General features: G+C 44.8%; 2 protein-coding genes across 2 annotated transcripts in view; one reads left to right on the top strand and one right to left on the bottom strand.

The window, feature by feature from the left end:
• Positions 1 to 1,972: 1,972 nt before the first annotated feature.
• On the bottom strand, positions 1,973 to 20,885 carry tm2d1 (TM2 domain containing 1). Its single transcript, XM_036946379.1, has 7 exons — positions 20,722 to 20,885; positions 18,555 to 18,628; positions 15,029 to 15,137; positions 12,639 to 12,730; positions 10,631 to 10,704; positions 4,542 to 4,654; positions 1,973 to 2,645 (listed from the first exon to the last, which is right to left on the bottom strand). The coding sequence occupies exons 1-6, from the start codon at positions 20,853 to 20,855 to the stop codon at positions 4,544 to 4,546; spliced, it is 594 nt and encodes a 197-aa protein (XP_036802274.1). The 5' UTR covers positions 20,856 to 20,885; the 3' UTR covers positions 1,973 to 2,645; positions 4,542 to 4,543.
• The window catches only part of LOC110527678 (inaD-like protein), a 142,413-nt gene continuing 138,948 nt past the window's right edge, over positions 20,327 to 23,791 (top strand). Inside the window, exons 1-3 of the mRNA XM_036989307.1 lie at positions 20,327 to 20,504; positions 22,240 to 22,299; positions 22,449 to 22,627. Of these exons, the coding sequence (XP_036845202.1) occupies positions 22,278 to 22,299; positions 22,449 to 22,627 (201 nt within the window). The 5' untranslated portion in view covers positions 20,327 to 20,504; positions 22,240 to 22,277. The remainder of the gene's footprint in view (positions 20,505 to 22,239; positions 22,300 to 22,448; positions 22,628 to 23,791) is intronic.

Below are 23,791 nucleotides of genomic sequence, written 5' to 3'. Positions count from 1 at the left end.
GGACAGACACCTGGCTGTAGGGCCTTCCAATAGGGACAAACCCCTGGCTGTAGGCCCTTCCAATAGGGTTCTTTTTGGGACATACCCCTGGCTGTAGGACCAAGCCTTCCAACCCTGGCTCTGAGTAACCAAACCAGCTGGGACTCTCCCTGTGCCACTTTATGATTTCACTCACTTGACTTCTATAAAGACAAGCAAACGTTACTGAGGGGCCGGTGACGACATCATCCCAGCCTTCCTGTTATTTCAGCTTAGACTTTTCTCACAGTCCACTGTAGAGGTGCCTATAGGGGACAAGTTGCTGCAGGGCCTCTCTGATTCTGAGAATGGAGTGTGTGTGTGAGAGAGAGCCTGGGAGGGAAGGGGGGGGGGGGGGGGGGGGGGGGGTTGTGTTTAAACTCCTTGACATCAGGGTTTGCTTGGGTGTCAGTGTGAGTCTGTAGAGCAGCTACATCCTCCTCAGTCTGATTCAACTAGCACACGCTAAGGCCTGCATGCACTTCACAAATCACTGCAGACCAAACTATTATCTACTCATCTCTCCCCACGCACTCTCTCTATGCTCGCTCCTCTCTCCCCTCTCTCTCCATGCTCCCTCTCTCTCTCCAGTCTCCGTTGTCAGGCTGTGGGTGCAATCGATGGCGGTTGCAGTGCAGGAGAATTTCTCCAAAGGGGTTGAGATTGTTTTCAGGGGAGCAGGTTTGGAGCGGGTGCCGGAGTCTGACTGTCTCTCCTCTCCTTTACACTCTGTGTGTGCTCTGTAATATGAGTGTTCCACACTAGAGGAATGTGAGGCTATAAAGCACTCTGCTATATGAGAAATGGCCTCCTCTTTGTCAGGCGTGTGGTGTGAGGGAGGGTTAGGCCCAGCTCAGCTCAGCGCTCTCCTCTTCTGGGAAGTGCCCTATAAATCTCCCCACTCTTATCCCTGTACTGTATTGATGAGCTCTGGCTAGGGCGAAGGAAGAGGGAGAGTTGGGGTGAAGAGGTGGAGGGAGAGTTGGGGAGTGGAGGTGGAGAGCGAGACAGGGGAGTGGATTTGGGGGAGTTTTGAAAAGAACTTAACCACTGTGTTTCAGACCACCACTTGGTTCTTGGTTCACTTCATACTAAAACAAACTTTATTCAGTTCTAACTGCTAACAAGTTCCTTCCTTAGGATTGACCCATTATTCAACTTAAAAAAGTTATCCCTTCATAAAAATGTATTTTGTGAAGAAACCTTGAAAAGAGACTTCAAGTCCCACTGTCATTGAATATTATACATGTGCATCTGTAAACACACACTCAGCTCCTACACCCTGAAACAGTCAAAACAACAACGGATCCCCTCCACCGCGACACAACTCTTGCTATAACAAATTGCATGAGGCACTGTATTCACCACAGTGGTGTTGGACAGCCACACTGACACATCTACAATCTCCAGCTGCACACCTACAGTACACACTGTTGCCTTCTATTGCACTGTGTTGATTAGGAGTGTCACATCCATCTAAAGATGGCTTTCAGGCTCACCTATCTCCTGTATCAGGCCGTTCACACTATGGGTTGTGTTCCAAATGGCACCCTATTTTAACTCTAGTGCACTTTTTTCACCAGAGCCTTATGGGCCTTGGTCAAAAGTAGTGCACCGTGAAATGATGGTGCCATTTGGGACACAGCCTGTATCAGGTACCCGATCAAGGCAGACACACAGCAGGAAAGCTCTGCCTTGTGACTCCCCCACTTGGACCCTTTGTAATAAAAATGACACGAGGGATGGTTCTGGGGGGAGCGGGAGAAGATCTGTCTTCATCTGCAGGATGATGCCGAGAGCTAGCGTGTCATTTCTTTGACCTCTGAACTCCCTGCAGGACGATCGGTCACTGCCACAGTTCCTCCAATGAGCTCAGAGTTCGCTAAATTAACTGCTACTGCTCTGTGTTGGACTTAAACGGCAAGTTTGAACAGAACTTCATTTACAAAAGGCGTCCATTTTCATAAAATTACAATTTTATTACAAAAAAATAATAAAAATAAATCGCTAATGACAAATCAACAAAACAGTCATACAGAACATAAATAGTTCCCTTGCTGCCAGACATACTCAAATAACACAATAGATGACATATTTACAGAACTGTTCTCGGTGCAGATTCTAGATTCTTATAGGAGTATAACGATGATTTGAAGCTCTATGGCAGTGGTCATCAAGTCCTTGGTCCTGGAGAGCTACAGGGTGTGATAATGCTAGGTTGGAACAAAGGTCTGTACTCCTCTAACGTTCCAGGACCTGAGCTGGTGACCGTGGGTAAATATATGTTTTTGTTTGATTCATTTGCAATCTCTATCCTCATCTCCTCCTTTTAAAATGTGTTTTGAGGAGGTGGCAAGGAATGAAGGTCACAAAGAATGAAGGAAAGACTAAGGAGATGCTGGGTAAAGTCTAAACCAAAATGAAGCCTTCACTCTTAAGAGTATCCATTTTAAAAAGCTGAGCTTCACCACATTGGGGTACATGCAGACAGGATCATGATCAATGTGTTGACTGGGATGGTCTTAGTGTCCGTGTATCGGAATGATCAAGTGAAAAAGATCCCAAAAAGAGCGGCATAATCGTCATGACAGGGTTGAGGGTAATGATAGTTGTTTTTCACTTTGGTCCTGAAACGAGAGAAAACAGGTTGTAAACAGTTGAACTTGGATACTCGAGGCAGTCAGTGTTACATTTTTCTGTGGCCCTGAGATACATGCAGTAAAATGAAGGACTGAGAGACTGAAGAACTGTAGAGGTGTGGATGAGGACTTCATCTCTCTCTCTCGCTCTCTCTATTTGTCTGAGCGTAAACACTAAAGGGCTTGTAATGGACTCCACATGTGTATAATTGAACCCAACACCCCCGTCACCACAAACACACTGCAGCTTCTATAATACTAACCAGAGACTAAGGAGCCACAGACAACAGAGTGGGAGAGAGAAGGGAGAGCTGAAATCTTGGAGATTTAAAACTGTAGATATTTTTTGTTGTTGACAAACTGTGTGAAAGTGTGTGTGACTCTCGTTGCTCTGTGGTAGAGCTCAACCGATGAGGGACACCTATGCCAGGTATAATAACTGCACTCTCACGACCCTTTTCCCCCTCAGTCCTGAAGTGCCACCCTCCCCAAACATTTACTTAGCAGGCTGACATTTTAAAATTCCCTCCCCAGGGTAGAAGGTCCGTCCTGGAGTACCAGAGGAGGGGGGGGGAGGGAGGGGGGGGGGGGGCAAGTTGTCCTTGGCTGGGTGTTTGCCTTTACCCCCCATAGGTCATACAAGCTACAGAGTGATGCAAAACCACACAACCTTGGGATCTGGTTCACTTTTAGTGTTTGAGCCGTTCAGAGTTTGTCTTTCCACTTGACTGTGTACATGTCATTTTGTATTTTATTTAACTCGGCAAGTCAGTTAAGAACAAATTCTTATTTACAACGACGTCCTAGGAACAGTGGGTTAACTGCCTTGTTCAGGGGCAGAACGACAGATATTGGGTTGTTAATTTCTGGGAATGTTCAATAGATTGGAAGGATGTAGAAGGCCAAAACATCAATCTTTTAAACTTGTCTAATAAAACAAGAGAGTGTTGTGATTCCCTGGTTTTCCTGAAATCCCGGTTGGAGGATTCATAGAATTATGAGGTAATAAGCTGGAAAACCAGTGCATTTATTGAAAGTTAGAGAATTTCGCAACGCTATACAGATGTAATAATTAGACAATCAAATGTACATTAGTACAGGGACAGGTGGAAAGACAAACTGTTACACAGTGAATAATCATTTGTGGACTGACTACGTAATATACGTTGAGTGTACAGCACATTAGGAACATCTTCTCTTTCCATGAAATAGACTAACCAGGTGAATCCAAGTGAAAGCTATGATCCCATAGGGCCTCCCGTGTGGCGCAGTGGTCTGTGCCACCAGAAATGATGGGTTCGAGCCCAGGCTCTGTCGCAGCCGGCCGCGACCGGGAGGCCCATGGGGCGGTTACTTCAATCACTTCAATCAGTGTAGATGAAGGGGAGGAGACAGGTTAAAGAAGGATTTTTAAGCCTTGAGACATGTATGTGTGCTATTCAGAGGGTGAATGGGCAAGACAAAAGTGCCTTTGAACGGGGTATGGTAGTAGGTGCACCGGTATGAGTGTCAAGAACTGCAATGCTGCTGGGTTTTTCATGGTCAACAGTTTCCTGTGTGTATCAAGAATGGTCCACCACCCAAAGGACATCCAGCCAACTTGACAACTGTGGGAAGCATTGGAGTCAACATGGGCCAGCATCCCTGTGGAACGCTTTCGACACCTTGTAGAGTTCATGCCCCGACCATTGAGGCTGTTCTGTCAGCAAAAGGGGGTGCAACTCAATATTAGGAAGGTGTTCCGAATGTGTTGTACACAGAGTACATGTAAATGGTAGCTGATGATGTTACATACAATTTTAGTTCTGAGTTTCCACAATTACACAGGGAATGACTCACCAAAGCCTATTGTCTGTCTAACTAACATGTTACTAGTGTAGCTACCTTCAGGGAGACATCTGGGTTCTTCTGTAAGTCTCATTGGTGATGGAGAGGCGTGTGAGTCTGGCACCGTAGTAGTCCACTATGTAGTCAGACTTATCTGACGGACCCACAACCTAAAGGAAGGAAGGAAGGAGAAAAGACATCAGCATACAGACGGTGAAAACCTAGGTACAGCAGGCAACACATATCTGGCAATCACAGCTGAGGGGGACCAGTGACAGCACTCCACCTACTGGACTCTAGACCAACAGCACTCAAACTACTGGACTCTAGACCAACAGCACTCCACCTACTGGACTCTAGACCAACAGCACTCCACCTACTGGACTCTAGACCAACAGCACTCCACCTACTGGACTCTAGACCAAACAGCACTCCACCTACTGGACTCCAGGCCAACAGCACTTCACCTACTAGACTCTATACCAACATCACAACACCTACTGGACTCCAGACCAACATCACAACACCTACTGGACTCCAGACCAACAGCACTCCACCTACTGGACTCCAGGCCAACAGCACTTCACCTACTAGACTCCAGACCAACATCACAACACCTACTGGACTCCAGACCAACATCACAACACCTACTGGACTCCAGACCAACAGCACAACACCTACTGGACTCCAGACCAACAGCACTCCACCTACTGGACTCCAGACCAACAGCACTCCACCTACTGGACTCCAGACCAACAGCACTCCACCTACTGGACTCCAGACCAACAGCACTCCACCTACTGGACTCCAGACCAACAGCACTCCACCTACTGGACTCTAGACCAACAGCACCCCACCTACTGGACTCCAGACCAACAGCACTCCACCTACTGGACTCCAGACCAACAGCACAACACCTACTGGACTCCAGACCAACAGCACTCCACCTATTGGACTCTAGACCAACAGCACCCCACCTACTGGACTCTAGACCAACAGCACCCCACCTACTGGACTCCCGACCAACAGCACTTCACCTACTGGACTCTAGACCAACAGCACCCCACCTACTGGACTCCAGACCAACAGCACTCCACCTACTGGACTCCAGACCAACAGCACAACACCTACTGGACTCCAGACCAACAGCACTCCACCTACTGGACTCTAGACCAACAGCACCCCACCTACTGGACTCTAGACCAACAGCACCCCACCTACTGGACTCCCGACCAACAGCACTCCACCTACTGGACTCCCGACCAACAGCACTCCACCTACTGGACTCCCGACCAACAGCACTCCACCTACTGGACTCCAGACCAACAGCACTCCACCTACTGGACTCCTGACCAACAGCACTCCACCTACTGGACTCCTGACCAACAGCACTCCACCTACTGGACTCCAGACCAACAGACTCCAGACCAACAGCACTCCACCTACTGGACTCCAGACCAACAGCACTCCACCTACTGGACTCCAGACCAACAGCACTCCACCTACTGGACTCCAGACCAACTTCAGCTAGGCTACCACTCAAATATGATGCATTCCAGCCTATATTTAATCCATAGCAGGTAGTGGCTTTAGTGATCGGGTTTTCAGAAGTGGGTTTGATTTTCACAACAATGTATGCTGGCCTGGAAACCCACTACCTTGTATTGTTTAATCCGTGCCTGACACACAGCTCCCTCCGTTCACGTTCCATCTATCTATCACATCTGTCTAGCTCCTCCTCTGCCCAGTTTGAGAGTAAATTGGAAAATTCCCCAACATCATTCATCTGGTGTGGACCTCGGTCTTTCGATAGAGAAAGAGAGAGAGAGAGAGAGAGAGAAGCCTCAAACAAACGCTGTCCGGTCTCCTTTCCTCAAGCCCCGTCCAGCCAGAATCTATTAATAATAATCCCATTAGTTCAATTTAAAAAAAATGCATTTGCCGCTCCGACGTTGCGCTTAGTCGCAATAGTTAGCCTTTCAAATATAGGGCAGCGCCTCACGCGAAGGTTAAATAGGTTCTCCGGACACGCAGAACTCTTCATCAAAAGTGTCACTTTTACAAAAGGTGAGAGAGCCCAGACGCAGCATATACATCTAAAAGAGAATGTAAGTGTTGCGCTGGGCCGTGCCAGCCAAAGCATTCCTCTCTCAGGGCCTTCAATAATACATTAGGAGAACAATAAACAGTGTGACGGTCGCCTCGCTTAATCAAAGTGGCCGAACAGACGCTGCTGCCGTTTTCAAATGAAATAGCGACTTTATACAGGCCTGCTACACAGTGGGATGTAGTGTAGAACTGGAGAGGAAGAGGAAGGGGTTAAATAGAGGAAGAGGGGTATTCTGTTTCTTTGAAGGGTGTATCATGATGTGTGTTTTGGTCTCAGATGTGATACAGGGTGACTCCAGCAGCATAGGCCTTTGTTGAAATTGTATTCAGGGTGAAGGCATACAGTCCTAAAACTACACACACCACCACTTGTCTATATGACAAACTAATATATTTTTTCAAGGAACACGAGAAAAAACATGAATCCCAAGCCTACTTTTCATTATAAACACATCCCACCATGTTGACTGAGTTAAAGCTATTCATTAGTCAAATCAAATCGCATTAGTCACATGCACCGAATACAACAGGTGTTGTACCTTAACCAACAATGCAGTTAACAAAAATACGGATAAGAATAAGGTATAAATGTGGGGTACGAGTACAGAGTCAATGTGTGGGGGCACCGGTTAGTTTAAAGTATGTACATGTAGGTAGAGTTATTAAAGTGACTATGCATAGATAACAACAAAGAGTAGCAGCGGTGTAAAATGTGTGTGGGGGGGGGGGGGGCAATGCAAATAGTCTGGGTAGCCATTTGATTAGATGTTCTGGAGTCTTATGGCTTGGGGTTAGAAGCTGTTTAGAAGCCTATTGGACCGGGACTCAGCGCTCCGGAACTGCTTGCCGTGCGGTAGCAGAGTGTGGCTGGAGTCTCTGACAATTTTTAGGGCCTTCCTCTGACACCGCCTGGCGGTGGCCCAAGTGGTGTTGAACGCCGTACGCATTACCCTCTGTAGTGCCTTGCGGTGGAGGCAGAGCAATTGCCATACCAGGCAGTGATGCAACCATGCTCTCGATGTTGGAGCTGAATAACTTTTTGAGGATCTGAGGACCCATGCCAAATCCAGTTGCAGAGGGGGGTGTTTAGTCCCAGGGTACTTAGCATAGTGATGAGATTTGAGGACACTATGGTGTTGAACGCTGAGCTGTAGTCAATGAATAGCATTCTCACGTAAGTGTTCCTTTTGTCCAGGTAGGTACGGGCAGTGTTGAGTGCAATAGTGATAGAGATGGCAGGAAGCTTGACCCCAGTGATGTACTGGACCGTTCGCACTACCCTCTGTAGCGCCTTGCGGTCGGAGACCGAGCAGTTGCCGTACTAGGCAGTGATGCAACCATGCTCTCAATGGTGCAGCTTTAGAACCTTTTGAGGATCTGAGGACCCATGACAAGTATCTTTTCAGTCTCCTGAGGGGGAATAGGTTTTGTGGTGCCCTCTTCACGACTGTCTTGGTGTGCTTGGACCATGTTAGTTTGTTGGTGATGTGGACACAAAGGAACTTGAAGCCCTCAACCTGCTCCACTCCAGCCCCATCGATGACAATGGGGGCGTGCTTGGTCCTCTTTTTCCTGTAGAATACAATCATCTACTTTGTCTTGATCACGTTGATGGAGAGGTTGTTGTCCTGGCACCACATGGCCTACCTCTAAGTCCTCCTCCCTATAGGCTGTCTCATCGTTGTCGGTGATCAGGCCTACCACTGTTGTGTCACCGGCAAATTTAATGATGGTGGTGTAGTCGTGCCTGGTCATGCAGTCGTGGCTGAACAGGGAGTACAGGAGGGGACTAGGCACGCACCCCTGAGGGGCTCTTGTGTTGAGGATCAGCGTGGAGGATGTGTTGTTACCTACCCTTATCACCTGGGGGTGGCCCATCAGGAAGTCCAGGATCCAGTTGCAGAGGGAGGTGTCCTTAGCTTAGCGATGAGCTTTGAGGACAATATGGTGGTGAACGCTGAGCTGTAGTCAATGAATAGCATTCTCACATAGGTGTTCCTTTTGTCCAGGTGGGAAAGGGCAGTGTGGAGTGCAATAGAGATTGCATCATCTGTGAATCTGTTGGGGCGGTATGCAAATTGGAGTGGGTCTAGGGTTTCTGGGATAATGGTGTTGATGTGAGCCATGACCAGCCTTTCGAAGCACTTCATGGCTACAGATGTGAGTGCTATAGGTTGGTAGTCGTTTAGACAAGTTACCTTAGTGTTCTTGGGCACAGGCACTATGGTGGTCTGCTTAAAACATGTTGGTATTACAGACTCGGACAGGGAGAGGTTGAAAATGTCAGTGAAGACACTTGCCAGTTGGTCAGCGCGTGCTCGCAGTACACGTTCTGGTAATCCGTCTGGCCCTGCGGCCTTGTGAATGTTGACCTGTTTAAAGGTCTTACATCGGCTGTGACGAGCGTGATCACACAGTCTTCCAGAACAGCTGGTGCTCTCATGCATGTTTCAGTGTTATTTGCCTTGAAGCGAGCATAGAAGTAGTTTAGCTCGTCTGGTAGGCTCATGTCACTGGGCAGCTCTAGGCTGTGCTTCCCTTTGTAGGCTGTTTGCAAGCCCTGCCACATCCAACAAACATCAGGGCCGATGTAGTACGATTCAATCTTAGTCCTGTATTGACGCTTTGCCTGTTTGATGGTTCTTTGGAGGGCATAGCGGGTCCGGGTTAGAGACCCGCTCCTTGAAAGCGGCAGCTCTAGCCTTTAGCTCAGTGCGGCTGTTGCCTGTAATGCATGGCTTCTGTTTGGGGTATGTACGTACGGTCACTGTGGGGACGACATCATCGATGCAGTTATTGATGAAGCCAGTGACCGATGTGGTGTACTCCTCAATGTCATCGGAAGAATCCCATAACATATTCTAGTCTGTGCTAACAAAACACTCCTGTAGCTTAGCATCTGCATCATCTGACCACTTTATTGGTCGACTCACTGGTGATTCCTGCTTTAATTTTTTGCTTGTAAGCAGGAATCAGGAGGATATAATTATGGTTAGATATACCAAATGGAGGACGAGGGAGAGCTTTGTATGCGTCTCTGTGTGTGGAGTAAAGGTGGTCCAGAGTTATTTTCCCTCTGGTTGCACATTTAACATGAGGATAGAAATTTGGTAAAACGGATTTAAGTGTCCCTGCATTAAAGTCCCCGGCTACTAGGAGCATCGCCTCTGGGTGAGTGTTTTCTTGTTTGCTTCCTGCTACCACACTGGTTCCCCAATGAGGATGGAGAGGGGTAAGAGGGGTGAGGCCCTAACAGGGTGAAAAATGAATTGGCTTCTCTCCCTGTCAGGCTCTGTGGACTAAACAGGTTAGGGGGGTCCTGGGGGAACGAGGGACGGGGGGGAGAGAAGCCCTCCTGCGAAAACAAACCAGTCTCATTAACCCCCATTTATAGAGAGCTTAGTGCTGAGAAGAGCAGAGGGCTGCAGCTGCACTGATTGAGACACAGGTTCCCTCTGAATACAAACAGACATTCACGCACGCACACACACACTCCTCCTGACTGGCTTGGCTATGCTTCTGCGCAATGTTCCATGGTTTACTCTGATTGGAGTGTGTGAAGCATGACCACTGTAGCAAAGCCCAGGCTGCTCTGTGATGAAAAAATGTGCTCCACTTCATTGATTACCATCACTGTTAGTGGGAGAAAGAGCTACGGTTTATACATGTGCCCAAATTGAGCAACTTGTTTTTGAAATCTTAGAAGTTGTTTTGAAATCATACAATTATCAAACTTGCATGAAATCCATCCGATTCTGATATCACAGTTGTTCCCTAACTCACTTTGCAGTGTAACCCAACTCAACTTTTGTGTCTTGTGACCAACCAATGTAATCATCAGCTGTGACCCAAAAGGAGTCAGCTTCTACCCAACATTAGGGAAACACTGACCTAACCCACCCTTGTCATCAACACACCACATAAACCATTCCTTTCATGGTTACTGTGAAAAGAGCATCTTCACAGACGTAACCAACAGATAAGAGGGATTACTTAACAGCTCTGTGTTCCACAGCTGTCCCCTGAACGCCACTCACCTGCATTGAGATCAACATGAAATCCACCAAGCTCCCAATCCCACAGAAGCCAACTGTGCAGAATTTGAGCAGCCCTAGAGAGAGAGACATGTTGGAGTTAAATAGGGTATAAAACAGGGAGGGCTCTCCAACCGTGTTACTGGAGAGCTACCCTCCTGTAGGTTTACACCAGGGCTCTCCAACCGTGTTACTGGAGAGCTACCCTCCTGTAGGTTTACACCAGGGCTCTCCAACCGTGTTACTGGAGAGCCACCCTCCTGTAGGTTTACACCAGGGCTCTCCAACCATGTTACTGGAGAGCTACCATCCTGTAGGTTTACACCAGGGCTCTCCAACCGTGTTACTGGAGAGCTACCCTCCTGTAGGTTTTCGCTCCAACCCTAGTTATAACTAACCTGATTCACCTTCTGAATCTGCTAATTATTAGAATCCGGTGCGCTAGACTGGTTGAGTGTAAACCTATAGGACAGTAGCTCTCCAGGAACAGGGTTGGAGAGCCCTGGTATAAAGCTTTATGGGGTACTCCATGCCTCTTTAAAGTTGGCATAAATTAATCATAATTTGCTAGCTATTGTGTGAGGCGACTGGGCAAGGTTTCAGTTCATTCCCTATGTTCGGTTCCAAATTTGCCCATGTGTGGCTGAATGGGAAATTAACTTGCGAGGCAAAGGTGAACGATATTGAACACTTTGACTGCTGGGCGGCGGAGTGGAGAGGCTATGTGGGTGTGTGGGTATTGGGTGTTTAGTTGTTTGCGGCCTGATTTGCTTTCAGAGGGAAATCGTGCCAAGTCAACTTTGTGTCCAAAACAACTTTGAGGATTGGGAATAACAGGTCTTTATCGTTGAGAGGAGCAGAGAAGAAGATTAAACATGAATGTGTGCAACTGAGCCGCTGTGAGCAGCTGAGGGTGTGAATTGGATGTATGAAAACACAGAGCACGGCGAGCAGGTCATTCAACTAAACACATCATCCTGTTAACATTCACACGGTCACTAGCTTACGACATAACTATGTAACATAACTGTAAGGTAGACCCGGAGATGACACTACTGCATGTCGGGGAGTACTCACTGCATCACTGGGCAATGACTACTGGCACTCACTAGCTCACTCACTCACACTCACACTCACACACACACACAATCTGAATTGCAGGCAAATTATGGAAACACCAACTCCAAATAATTGTTAACACTATTGTAAATTGCTCCATTGGGAGGTAACAGGGGTAGCTTTGTTGATTCCAGGGTGGACGTTTTTAAAAACGATGCCAGTCGGGTGGCTACTCTACAAAGCAGAAGCCCACTTAATAACCCACCGTTCCATGGTGATTCCCAAGCCAACCGTGCCAAACCAGGCCAGGTGTTGCTCAGTGCAGCATCTAAAGCCGGCTCATGCCCGTCCTCAGTGTGGCTCTGCGATGCCAAAGTACACCATGCTAGTTGGAAAAACTAAACCCCCCCCCCCCCCCCAAAAGAATACAAGGCTTTCAGCCACCAGCCACTTTGTAATCTTGCAGGTGCCTAATTAAGAACAAGAATAAAGGAAAGGGAAGAAACAGCAGTGTTTCACTCCAGTGTCTGGGTTTACCACTGTTTTATAATGTCATGTAATAGTGGTTTCTTTCAGGTCCTCACAGGAAGTAGTGACCCTCTGTTTCTTAGAAACCTGCTTCATTGATTAATGCTCAACTTTGATAAATGGTCTACTTTATACTAATCCACAAACATGCAAGTTGTGTTTCTGTCCAAAACCAGCAGATCTTTTCAAACTCTCTAATATCAATACATCCAATAAATGAATGGGTAGCTAGTCATGCATTTCAACATGTGTTCTTCCTTTTTTTACAAAAACAATTACAAAGAAAATCTTTCATTGTATTTAGACCGGTTTGTTAGCAGCAGATAGGATTTGGAAATGAATCTACTTATAAATATAAATTCATCCATTGCACCCCCATGTCAGTTATTGAGAGTGAACAGCAATAACAACAGTCATACTGTACCTAAAGCTGGGTATCCCAAGTAGAAGCGATCCGCTCCTAACCATCCCAGGAAGAGCGACAGGGCCACCGCTACTTTGTAGGAGTAACCGCTCCTGTAAGGAAATAACATGTTAGCTCAAAACAGTTCAATAATGTTTCACATTTGTACAAAAACATCACATATGATGGTATATGATTTAGCCTAATCAATATCAATTGAAAATAAAACATGTTCAGGGTCATCATAGCTAAAACTTTTTGCTATGGTCTGCCCTAATGAATACAGCCCTGATACAGCCTATACAAAACATTAAGAACACCTGACCAGGTGAATCCAGGTGAAAGCTATGACCCTTATTGATGTTGCGTGTTAAATTCACTTCAAATCAGTGTAGATGAAGGGGAGGAGACGGCTTAAAGACGGATTTTTAAGCATTTAAACAATTGAGACATGGATTGTGTGTGTGAGCCATTCAGAGGGTGAAAGGTAAAGACAAAAGATGTAAGTGCCTTTAAACGGGGTGTGGTAGTAGGGGCCTTTAAACGGGGTGTGGTAGTAGGGGCCTTTAAACGGGGTGTGGTAGTTGGGGCCTTTAAACGGGGTATGGTAGTAGGGGCCTTTAAACGGGGTATGGTAGTAGGGGCCTTTAAACGGGGTGTGGTAGTAGGGGCCTTTAAACGGGGTATGGTAGTAGGGGCCTTTAAACGGGGTGTGGTAGTAGGGGCCTTTAAACGGGGTATGGTAGTAGGGGCCTTTAAACGGGGTATGGTAGTAGGGGCCTTTAAACGGGGTGTGGTAGGGGCCTTTAAACGGGGTGTGGTAGTAGGGGCCTTTAAACGGGGTGTGGTAGTAGGGGCCTTTGAACGGGGTATGGTAGTAGGGGCCTTTAAACGGGGTATGGTAGTAGGGGACTTTGAACGGGGTATGGTAGTAGGGGCCTTCAAACGGGGTATGGTAGTAGGGGACTTTGAACGGGGTATGGTAGGGGGAGCCTTTAAACGGGGTGTGGTAGTAGGGGCCTTTAAACGGGGTATGGTAGTAGGGGCCTTTAAACGGGGTATGGTAGTAGGGGCCTTTAAACGGGGTATGGTAGTAGGGGCCTTTAAACGGGGTATGGTAGTAGGGGCCTTTAAACGGGGTATGGTAGTAGGGGCCTTTAAACGGGGTATGGTAGTAGGGGCCTTTAAACGGGGTATGGTAGTAGGGGCCTTTAAACGGGGTATGGTAGTAGGGGCCTTTAAACGGGGTGTGGTAGTAGGGGCCTTTAAACGGGGTGTGGTAGTAGGGGCCTTTAAACGGGGTATGGTAGTAGGGGCCTTTAAACGGGGTATGGTAGTAGGGGCCTTTAAACGGGGTATGGTAGTAGGGGCCTTTAAACGGGGTATGGTAGTAGGGGCCTTTAAACGGGGTATGGTAGTAGGGGCCTTTAAACGGGGTATGGTAGTAGGGGCCTTTAAACGGGGTGTGGTAGTAGGGGCCTTTAAACGGGGTGTGGTAGTAGGGGCCTTTGAACGGGGTATGGTAGTAGGGGACTTTGAACGGGGTATGGTAGTAGGGGCCTTTAAACGGGGTATGGTAGTAGGGGACTTTGAACGGGGTGTGGTAGTAGGGGCCTTTGAACGGGGTATGGTAGTAGGGGACTTTGAACGGGGTATGGTAGTAGGGGCCTTTAAACGGGGTATGGTAGTAGGGGACTTTGAACGGGGTATGGTAGTAGGGGACTTTGAACGGGGTATGGTAGTAGGGGACTTTGAACGGGGTATGGTAGTAGGGGCCTTTGAACGGGGTATGGTAGTAGGGGACTTTGAACGGGGTATGGTAGTAGGGGCCTTTAAACGGGGTATGGTAGTAGGGGCCTTTAAACGGGGTATGGTAGTAGGGTTCTTTGAACGGGGTATGGTAGTAGGGGCCTTTAAACGGGGTATGGTAGTAGGGTTCTTTAAACGGGGTATGGTAGTAGGGTTCTTTGAACGGGGTATAGTAGGGGCCTTTAAACGGGGTATGGTAGTAGGGGCCTTTAAACGGGGTATGGTAGGGGGGGCCTTTGAACGGGGTATGGTAGGGGGGGCCTTTAAACGGGGTGTGGTAGTAGGTGCAAGGCGTACTGGTTTGTGTCAAGAACTGCAATGTTACTGGGTTCTTCATGCTCAACAGTTTCCTGTGTGTATCAAGAATGGTCCGCCACCCAAAGGACATCCAGCCAACTAGACAACTGTGGGAAGCATTGGAGTCAACATAGGCCAGCATCCCTGTGGAACGCTTTCGACACCTTGTAGTCCATACCCCGACAAATTAAGGCTGTTCTAAGGGCAAAGGGGGGGTGGAAGTCAATATTAGGAAGGTGCTCCTAATGTTTGGCATACTGGGTGTACATGTGCAACACTTCCACAGTGTCTGGTACTGTACATACACATTCCTGCAAGGGAGGCTTTTGTTAAAGCCCACTTCCTCTCCACTGAATCGAAACTCCGTCCCATTGGACAAGCGGCAGCTGACGTTTGGAGAAGGTAGGCATTCCACTGAAAACCCCAACAGATGGTTTAGGACAAAGCAACACAGAACAGCAGTTATGTGGGTTTCAATTTGTGTAGATTCTGATGGAAATGCACATTGATAAAAGTATTACAAAATATTATGACAGTTAAGAACCAGGACCTAAATGACCTATTATTTTTAGCTTTATTTTATTAGGGCTACCTATTATAATTTCTTGTCCCTGCAAATTAGTCTTTCAATTTGAGTTAGGCTACGTGGTACCGCCATGCATATACTGTGTCAACTACATTCTAATTCCCAAAGTCCTTATATATGGAGAATCTATTCGAACCAATCATTATGGTGGTCCTCTGTAGCTCAGTTGGTAGACCATGACGCTTGGCACACCAGGATAGTGCGTTCTATTCCTGGGACCTTCCGTACGTAAAATGTGTGCATGAAAGACTAATGGTGGTACAAACTCAAAAAAGCACAAAAGAGGATTTCACCACCCATCATCTAAGATTGTTCTAAAATAATTGATGTTAGAAACAGATATGATTAGCAATCATTAAGCTCATTGATTGCATCCAAATTGGCCATTTCTCTTTTTAGGATTCATATATATATATATGCATATTCATATATATATATTCATACTCAATAAATATAGTACCTAACATCCAATTTTGGACCTAACTTTGTTCTGACAATGAGCTAGACATTGGTCAACAGCCACCCACGGACTCCCCATGCCAATCCCACCCCGACAATTTGTATATAGTATCAGTTCTGTGTCTGACCAGTAGTATGGAGCTGCGGCTCTAAGTGTTGTTTCTTCATACTATTCAATGCATTGCCAGGGAATTTGGTGATGTTTGTTTTACCCCTGTTCTGAGAAATTTGTCATTTAAGTTGTTAGGTTAATGTCCCATCCTACATCCGGATATTACCGGATTCTGACCACTAGATGGTGCTGTTCCTACCATTAAGTTAAAGTTTCAAGAAAACCCGAACCCCCACCCTCAATGTTAAATGGATAGTTCACCCAAATGACTAAATTACATTGCTTACAGGGTAAGAAACAGTCTGTTGACAAGGTATGGCAGAAACATATGCTTTGGTTTTGTTGGCCACTGTTTGAAATGCTAACTTTTTAGAATTTGTGGCACAAACCCAATGCAAGTCAATGGTACCTCTGTTAGCATTGTCACATGTCATGTTCAAATCATCCTAAAGTATCTAGAAATGTATTGCGTAACTCAATGGATGTTACTTATAGATGGATAGGAAGCGAGAAAATGCTAATATAGATAACATTGACTTGCATTGGATTGGTGCCACAAAATGCTAAAAAGTTACCATTTGAAACAGTAACCATGTAAACAAAACCAAAGCATAGGTTGCTGTCATACCTTGTCCATAGACTGCTTACAGGGTAAGGAAACCAGTGTAACTTTGTAATTTGGGTTAACTATCCCTTTTAACATTGGGGTGGGGGACATAGAACTGATGCTATATACTCGTTCTTGGGGTGGGATTGGCGTGTGGGGGGTCGTGGGTGGCTTCAAAAAATGTCTTTGGAATCCTCATGTCTTACTAATTCTTAGAAAAACATAAGATACTATATTTATTGAATACTAAATTAATCATACAAATCTTAAAAAAAAAAAAAAAAAAAAAAAAATGATGTTCCAGGAATGCTTATCTAACTACAGAAACGATTTCAGAACAATCTGAGATGGTGGGTGCTAAACGGCATATTATTATTACAATGAACAAAAATAAACAACATGCAACAAATTCAAAGATTTTACTGAGTTACCGTTCATATAAGGAAACCAGTCAACTTAAATCCATTAACTAGGCCCTAATCTATGGATTTCACATGACTGGGAATACAGATATGCATCTGTTGGTCACAAATACCAAAATGAAAAAAAATAAAAATAAAAGTAGGGGCGTGGATCAGAAAAACAGTCAGTATCTGATGAGACCCCCATGTGGTCATGCACACATCTCCATCACATAGAGTTGATCAGGCTGTTGATTGTGGCCAGTGGAATTTTGTCCCACTCCTCTTCAATGGCTGTGCGAAGTTGCTGGATATTGACGGGAACTGGAACCCGCTGTCGTACACCTCGATCCAGAGCATCCCAAACATGCTCAATGGGTGACATGTCTGGCGACAGGTAGCCTAGTGGTTAGTGTGTTGGGCCAATAACAGAAAGGTTGCTGGATCGAATCCCCAAGCTGACAAGGTAAAAGTCTGTCGTTCTCCCCCTGAACAAGGCAGTTAACCCACTGTTCCGCGGTAGGCTGTCATTGTAAATAAGAATTTGTTCTTTAACTGACTTGCCTAGTTAAATAAAGGTTAAATAACTAAAATAAAAATATGCAGGCAATGGAAGAACTGGGACATTTTCAGATTCCAGGAATTGTGTACAGATCCTTGTGACATTGGGCCGTGCATTATCATGCTGCAACATGAGCTGATGGTGGTCGATGAATGGCACGACAATGGGCCTCAGGATCTCGTCACAGTATCTCTGTGCATTCAAATTGCCATTGATAAAAATGCAATTGTGTTTGTTGTCTGTAGCTTATACCTGTCTATACCTTTATCTGACCACTATGGTCACAAAGTTGACATCAGCAAACCGCTCAACCACACGATGCTGTCTGTCACCTGCCCGGGACAGTTGAAACCGGGATTTATCCATGAAGAGCACACTTCTCCAGTGTGCCAGTGACCATTGAAGGTGAGCAGTCTGTTATGATGCCAAACTACAGTCAGGTCAAGACACTGGTGAGGACAACGAGCACGAAGATGAGCTTCCCAGAGACGGTTTCTGACAGTTTGCGCAGAAATTCTTCAGTTGTGCAAACCCACAGTTTCATCACCTGTCCGGGTGGATGGTCTCATCCCACAGGTGAAGAAAGTGGATGTGAAGGTCCTGGGCTGTCTTGGTTACACTTGTTCTACAGTTGTCAGGCCAATTGGACGTACTGCCAAATTCTCTAAAACACTACTTATGGTTGAGAAATTAACATTAAATTCTCTGGCAACAGCTCTGGTGGACAATCCTACAGTCAGCATGCCAATTGGACGCTCCCTCAAAACTTGATACATCTGTGGCATTGTATTGTGTTCCAAAACTGCACATCTTAGAATGGCCTTTCATTGTTCCCAGCACAAGGTGCATCTGTGTAATTATCATGCTGTTTAATCATTTTCTTGATATGCCACACCTGTCAGTTGGATGGATTATCTTGACAAAGGAGAAATGCTCACTAACAGGGATGTAAACAAATTTGTTGCCAACATTTGAGAGAAATAAGCTTTTTGTGCGTATGGAACATTTCTGGGATATTTTATTTAAGCTCATGAAACCAATACATTACATATTGCGTTAATTTTTCTTCAGTATATTATACATCACTCAACCAGAACCACTTACCCCAAGCAATCATGTCCTTGCAATTCTCAGGTTCTTGAGTGGCATCGTCTATCCTTGGTGCTTTACAAATATACTTGAACAGTATTAAGGCAACAACAAAGTATCAACTGTCATCCACAGCACAGTAAATAATGTAACATGATATCTAACAAATTGTGCTTGTCAGGTTGATATACAGTACCAGTCAAAAGTTTGGACACACATACTTAGTGTTAAACAAATCAAAATATATTTTAGATTCTTCAAAGTAGCCACAATTTGTCTTGATGACAGCTTTGCATTCTCTCAACCAGCTTCATCTGGAATGCTTTTCCAACAGTCTTGAAGGAGTTCCCACATATGCTGAGCACTTGTTGGCTGCTTTTCCTTCACTCTGTGGTCCAACTCATCCCAAACCATCTCAATTGGGTTGAGGTCAGGGGATTGTGGAGGCCAGGTCATCTGATGCAGCACCATCACTCTCCTTCTTGGTCAAATAGACCTTATTTAACCTTTATTTCACTACGCAAGTCAGTTAAGAACAAATTCTTATTTACAATGACGGCCTACCCCGGACGACGCTGGGCCAATTATGATCCGCCCTATTGGACTCCCAATCACGGCTGGTTTGTGATACAGCCTGGAATCGAACGAGGGTCTGTAGTAGCGCCTTTAGCACTGAGATGCAGTGCCTTAGACCGCTGCGCCACTCGGGAGCCCTCGATCACTCGCCTTCTTGGAAAAATGATCCTTGCACAGCCTGGAGGTGTGTTGGGTCATTGTCCTGTTGATAAATGATAATAAAATAAATGATAGTCCAACTGAGCGCAAACCAGATGGGATGGCGTATCGCTGCAGAATGCTGTGGTAGCCATGCTGGTTAAGTGTGCCTGGAATTCTAAATAAATCACAGACAGTGTCACCAGCAAAGCACCCCCACACCTCCTCCTCCATGCTTCATGATGGGAACCACACATGGAGATAATACGTTCACCTGCTCTGCGTCTCACAAAGACATGGCGGTTGCAACCAAAAACATCTCACATTTTGATTAATCAGACCAGAAGACATATTTCCACTGGTCTAATGTCCATTGCTCGTGTTTCTTGGCCCAAGCAAGTCTCCTCTTCTTATGGGTGTCCTTTGGTAGGGGTTTCTTTGCAGCTATTCGACCATGAAGGACTGATTCACACAGTCTCCTCTGAAAAGTTGATGTTGAGATTTGTCTGTTAGTTGAACTCTGAAGCATTTATTTGGGCTGCAATTTCTGAGGCTGGTACTCTAATGAACTTGTCCTCTTCCTTTCCTGTGGCGGTCCTCATGAGTCCGTTTCATCATAGTGCTTGATGGTTTTTTCGACTGCACTTGATGAAACTTTCAAAGTTCTTGAAATTTTCCAGAATGACTGACCTTCATTTCATCAAGTAACAATGGACTGTTGTTTCTCTGCTTATTTGAGCTGTTCTTGCCATAATATGGACTTGATTTTCTACCAAATAGGGCTATCTTCTGTAAACCACCCCTACCTTGTCACAACACAATTGATTGGCTCAAACACATTAAGAAGGAAATTCACTTTTAACAAGGCGCACATGTTCATTGAAATGCATTCCAGTTGACTACCTCGAGAAGCTGGTTGAGAGAATGCCAAGAGTGTGCAAAGCTGTCATCAAGGCAAAGTGTGGCTACTTTGAAGAATCTAAAATGTGTTATTTCACAGTTTGTGTCTTCACTATTATTCTACAATGTAAAACAAATAGTAAAACTAAAGAAAAATGGAATGAGTAGGCGTGTCCAAACTTTTGATTGGTACTGTATTTTCATCCATTCAGTCATCAGCATCGTTCAAGGGAACATATGACATTACAAAAATGCATACCAATGAATAATGTTTATAAAGACCCGAGAACATATCTTGATGAAAAAACAAGAGACTCTTGCCAAGAGTTAACGTTACATGGAAGATGACTGGTGAATACAGACGAGCAAACATAACTATACTATTCATCTGTTTCAAAATCGGATTAGTTATATTTTCCAAAAGTACACAACATGCAGGCTTATGTTTGCTAGCTAGCTAAATAAATGCATGCTAACGTCAGTTAGCCAGGTAACATTAGCTAGCTAGCGTGCATGAAAACCCTGTCATATTTTCGTGATTTGCAAGTAATCACGTTTAAAAGGATATTGTCCCAGGCGTAGACTTTCACAACTATCGACATCATTTGCGAGAACAAATTGGAAATGGCAATACATACAATAAAACAAAATGCCCAACGACATGGTCCGTAAAGAGAACAGCCGACTTCCGGGAAACGCCATGTTGACGACGCGACCACTTGGTCACGTGACATCGTTTTTAAACCTCTGTCTGAGTCCAAAACCAAAACCTTGTGAATTCGTACCAGTAATTTTTGTTTTCAACGTTAAACGTAGTTTAACTGAAACATCTGAACAGGTTAAGCTATGAGATTGTTACAATGCAAGTGCTCAATAGTATCCTTGTAGTAGGATAATCTTACCCCATTTGCACACACTGTATATATATATATATATATATATATATATATATTGTATATTGTGTTATTGACTGTACGTTTGTTTATTACATGTGTAACTCTGTTGTTGTTTGTGTTGCACTGCTTTGCTCTTGGCCATGTCACAGTTGTAAATGAGAACTTGTTCTCAACTAGCCTACCTGGTTAAATAAAGGTGAAATAAAATAAAAAATAGTATGCAAAAACATGTTAGCTAGCAAATCAGTTTCTGTGTCGCAACAGATGGCTAATGTTAGCTAAATAGAACAGTAGCTGACTCATTTAAATTGGCTAGCTACTGCCTGTGCTAGCTGACTCACTGAAGTTAGCGGAACATTTCGAGAAGCTAATTTAAAAGTTGTTTTATGGAGTTATTTGATGTTCAGACTAAGCTCCTGTTAAAGAGAACCTACACTTACTTAAAACAAAAGTTTAGTTCATAGATTTAGACTAGTTATGCTAGTTCGCTGGACAGAAAGAGATGATGTGCAAGCAAGTGTTTGCTAACGTTAACTACATCTCTACATTTAGAAGGCTCTCACAGCTTAAACCTTGCTCACAAACAAAGTGATAGTTCAGTGAATCGCTCCACTGATTCTTTTAAAACTTTACATCCTGGTTCAGGTAAGGGGCGGGTTCATTTATTAACTTCCGCTGTACCGGTAGGGTGGAACAAAGTCATATCTCTTCCTTTAGCTAGATAATTTAGTAGCTAGTTAGCTAGTTTTATCTTCTTCTGGGTTTAGCTAACACATTTGTTGTGGTTTGTTAACTTGAGACATCTGTGGCATTTGTGTTACTTGGCAAATATAAACGTGGCTTAGTTTACCTGTCGAAACTTGTTTACCACTGGCTATGTAAATAGTTAACCCATGCTAATGGCTTGCTGACTGACAGAAGGACAATTGGGTATTTCTCACAAATATTTGAACGTATACTTTTAGTGTTGTATTGTGAAGTGTTGCAAAAGGGCTGTATTGTGATGATGCTTAGCCAACTTGATGGACCCAGCTCAAAAGCAGTACGGCCTTGTACTCCGTACTAATGGAGGCGATCACTAATTGTTCTTGATAGGCCTTTTATTCGATGCATTATCATCTGCCTAAAGATTATTAGAATTGTTGTTATGAGCTTTGTTTTTCATGTAAACTTGCCCTGCTTCCTCACAGTCTGCATCACAAAGATACTCTGAGACCGAGTTAGGACAATGTATGAAAATGTCCCAACAGGTACATTTAAGTCTGCTCCCATTATTGAACTGTTTTATGAACAATACTGGATATAAATGTGATACAAATGAACTTTTTCATAATCAACATTGTGTGTGTGTGTGTGTGTATGAACACATGGGGCTGTGTGTTTATGATGTGTGTGTCAGTCTCCACAGTGGAGCGCCAGCAGGTATTGCAGGCTTTGGAGCGGCTGCAGGCCAAGATGGCCCAGAGGGAGGAGTGGACCCACAGTGAGAGGCTGGGGGTGCTGAGGGATGCTCTACAGAGCCCACTGCTAGGACACATCCTCACTCTACAGCATTCAATCAAACAACTCAAAGACCAGGTAATGCTGAATACCTGCAGAGAAAGGGAAAACCTAATATTAAGACCCATGGCTTGTGAATAGCACATAGGAGATTTCATTAGTGAGGGAAAGGGGGATACCTTGTCAGTTGTACAACTGAATGCATTCAACTGAATTGTGTCTTCTGTATTTACCCCAACCCCTCTGAATCAGTGAGGTGCCATAATCAACATCCGTGTCTTCGGTGCCTGGGAGCAGTGGGTTAACTGCCTTGCACAGAGGCAGAACGACAGATTTTTACCTTGTCAGCAACCCTTCGGGTTACCGGCCCAGCGCTCTAACCACTAGGCTACCTGCCACCCAATGTGGTCACTTATGATTATACTATGATTAAGCCAACTGTTCTGCTATTATATGTGGGCTTACTTGAGCTTACATGCAGCAAGACAATGATCCAAATCACACAATCAAGTCTACATGAAAATGGCCAAAAAGCAACAAATTTGAAGTTTTGGAATGGAAGTGAAAGACCAGGCCTAATCCTAATTAAGATGTTGTGGCAGGATTTAAAATGAGCAGTTAATGCTTGAAAACCCACAAATGTTGTTTAGTTAAAGCAGTTCTGCATGGAGGAGTGGTCCAAAATTCCTCCACAGAGACGTGAGTGACTGATTAAAAACTACAGGAAGTGTTTGAGTCATTGCTCCTAAAGGTGGCACAACCAGTTATTGAGAGTAAGGGGGCAATACATTTTTCACACAGGGGAATCATTTTGTTTATGAAATTAATGAAATTGGTATGTAATTTGTGTTATTTGTTCACTCAGATTCCATTCATCTAACATTACAGTAAGTTATGGTTGAATATCTGATAAGATATAGTATAAAAAAATATACAAAAGAAGATAATTAGAAAGGGGGCAAATACTTTCACAGCACTTTAGCAACAAATAAACCTTGTTTTGGAATATGTAACATTTCAGATTGTGATGAAATGGTAAAAATACTCAATGTCAGTGTGCTTTAAGTCTACAGCATTCTAAACCTTTTACTTGTGCTTAAAGGGAGGCATGGGAAAAAACACCCAGCCACACTCCAATTCATTTGTATTCAGGTTGCATTATTATTGACGTAAAAAAAAGAATCCTTAAAATAAACTATCCACATGCCAAATTAAGATAATGGCAATAACCAATGCCTGCCT

This window comes from Oncorhynchus mykiss, chromosome 1, assembly GCF_013265735.2.
Source record: "Oncorhynchus mykiss isolate Arlee chromosome 1, USDA_OmykA_1.1, whole genome shotgun sequence".
Classification (NCBI taxonomy): Eukaryota; Metazoa; Chordata; class Actinopteri; order Salmoniformes; family Salmonidae; genus Oncorhynchus; species Oncorhynchus mykiss.
Note: the sequence above shows the minus strand (reverse complement) of the source record. Positions and strands in the feature narration are given on the sequence as shown.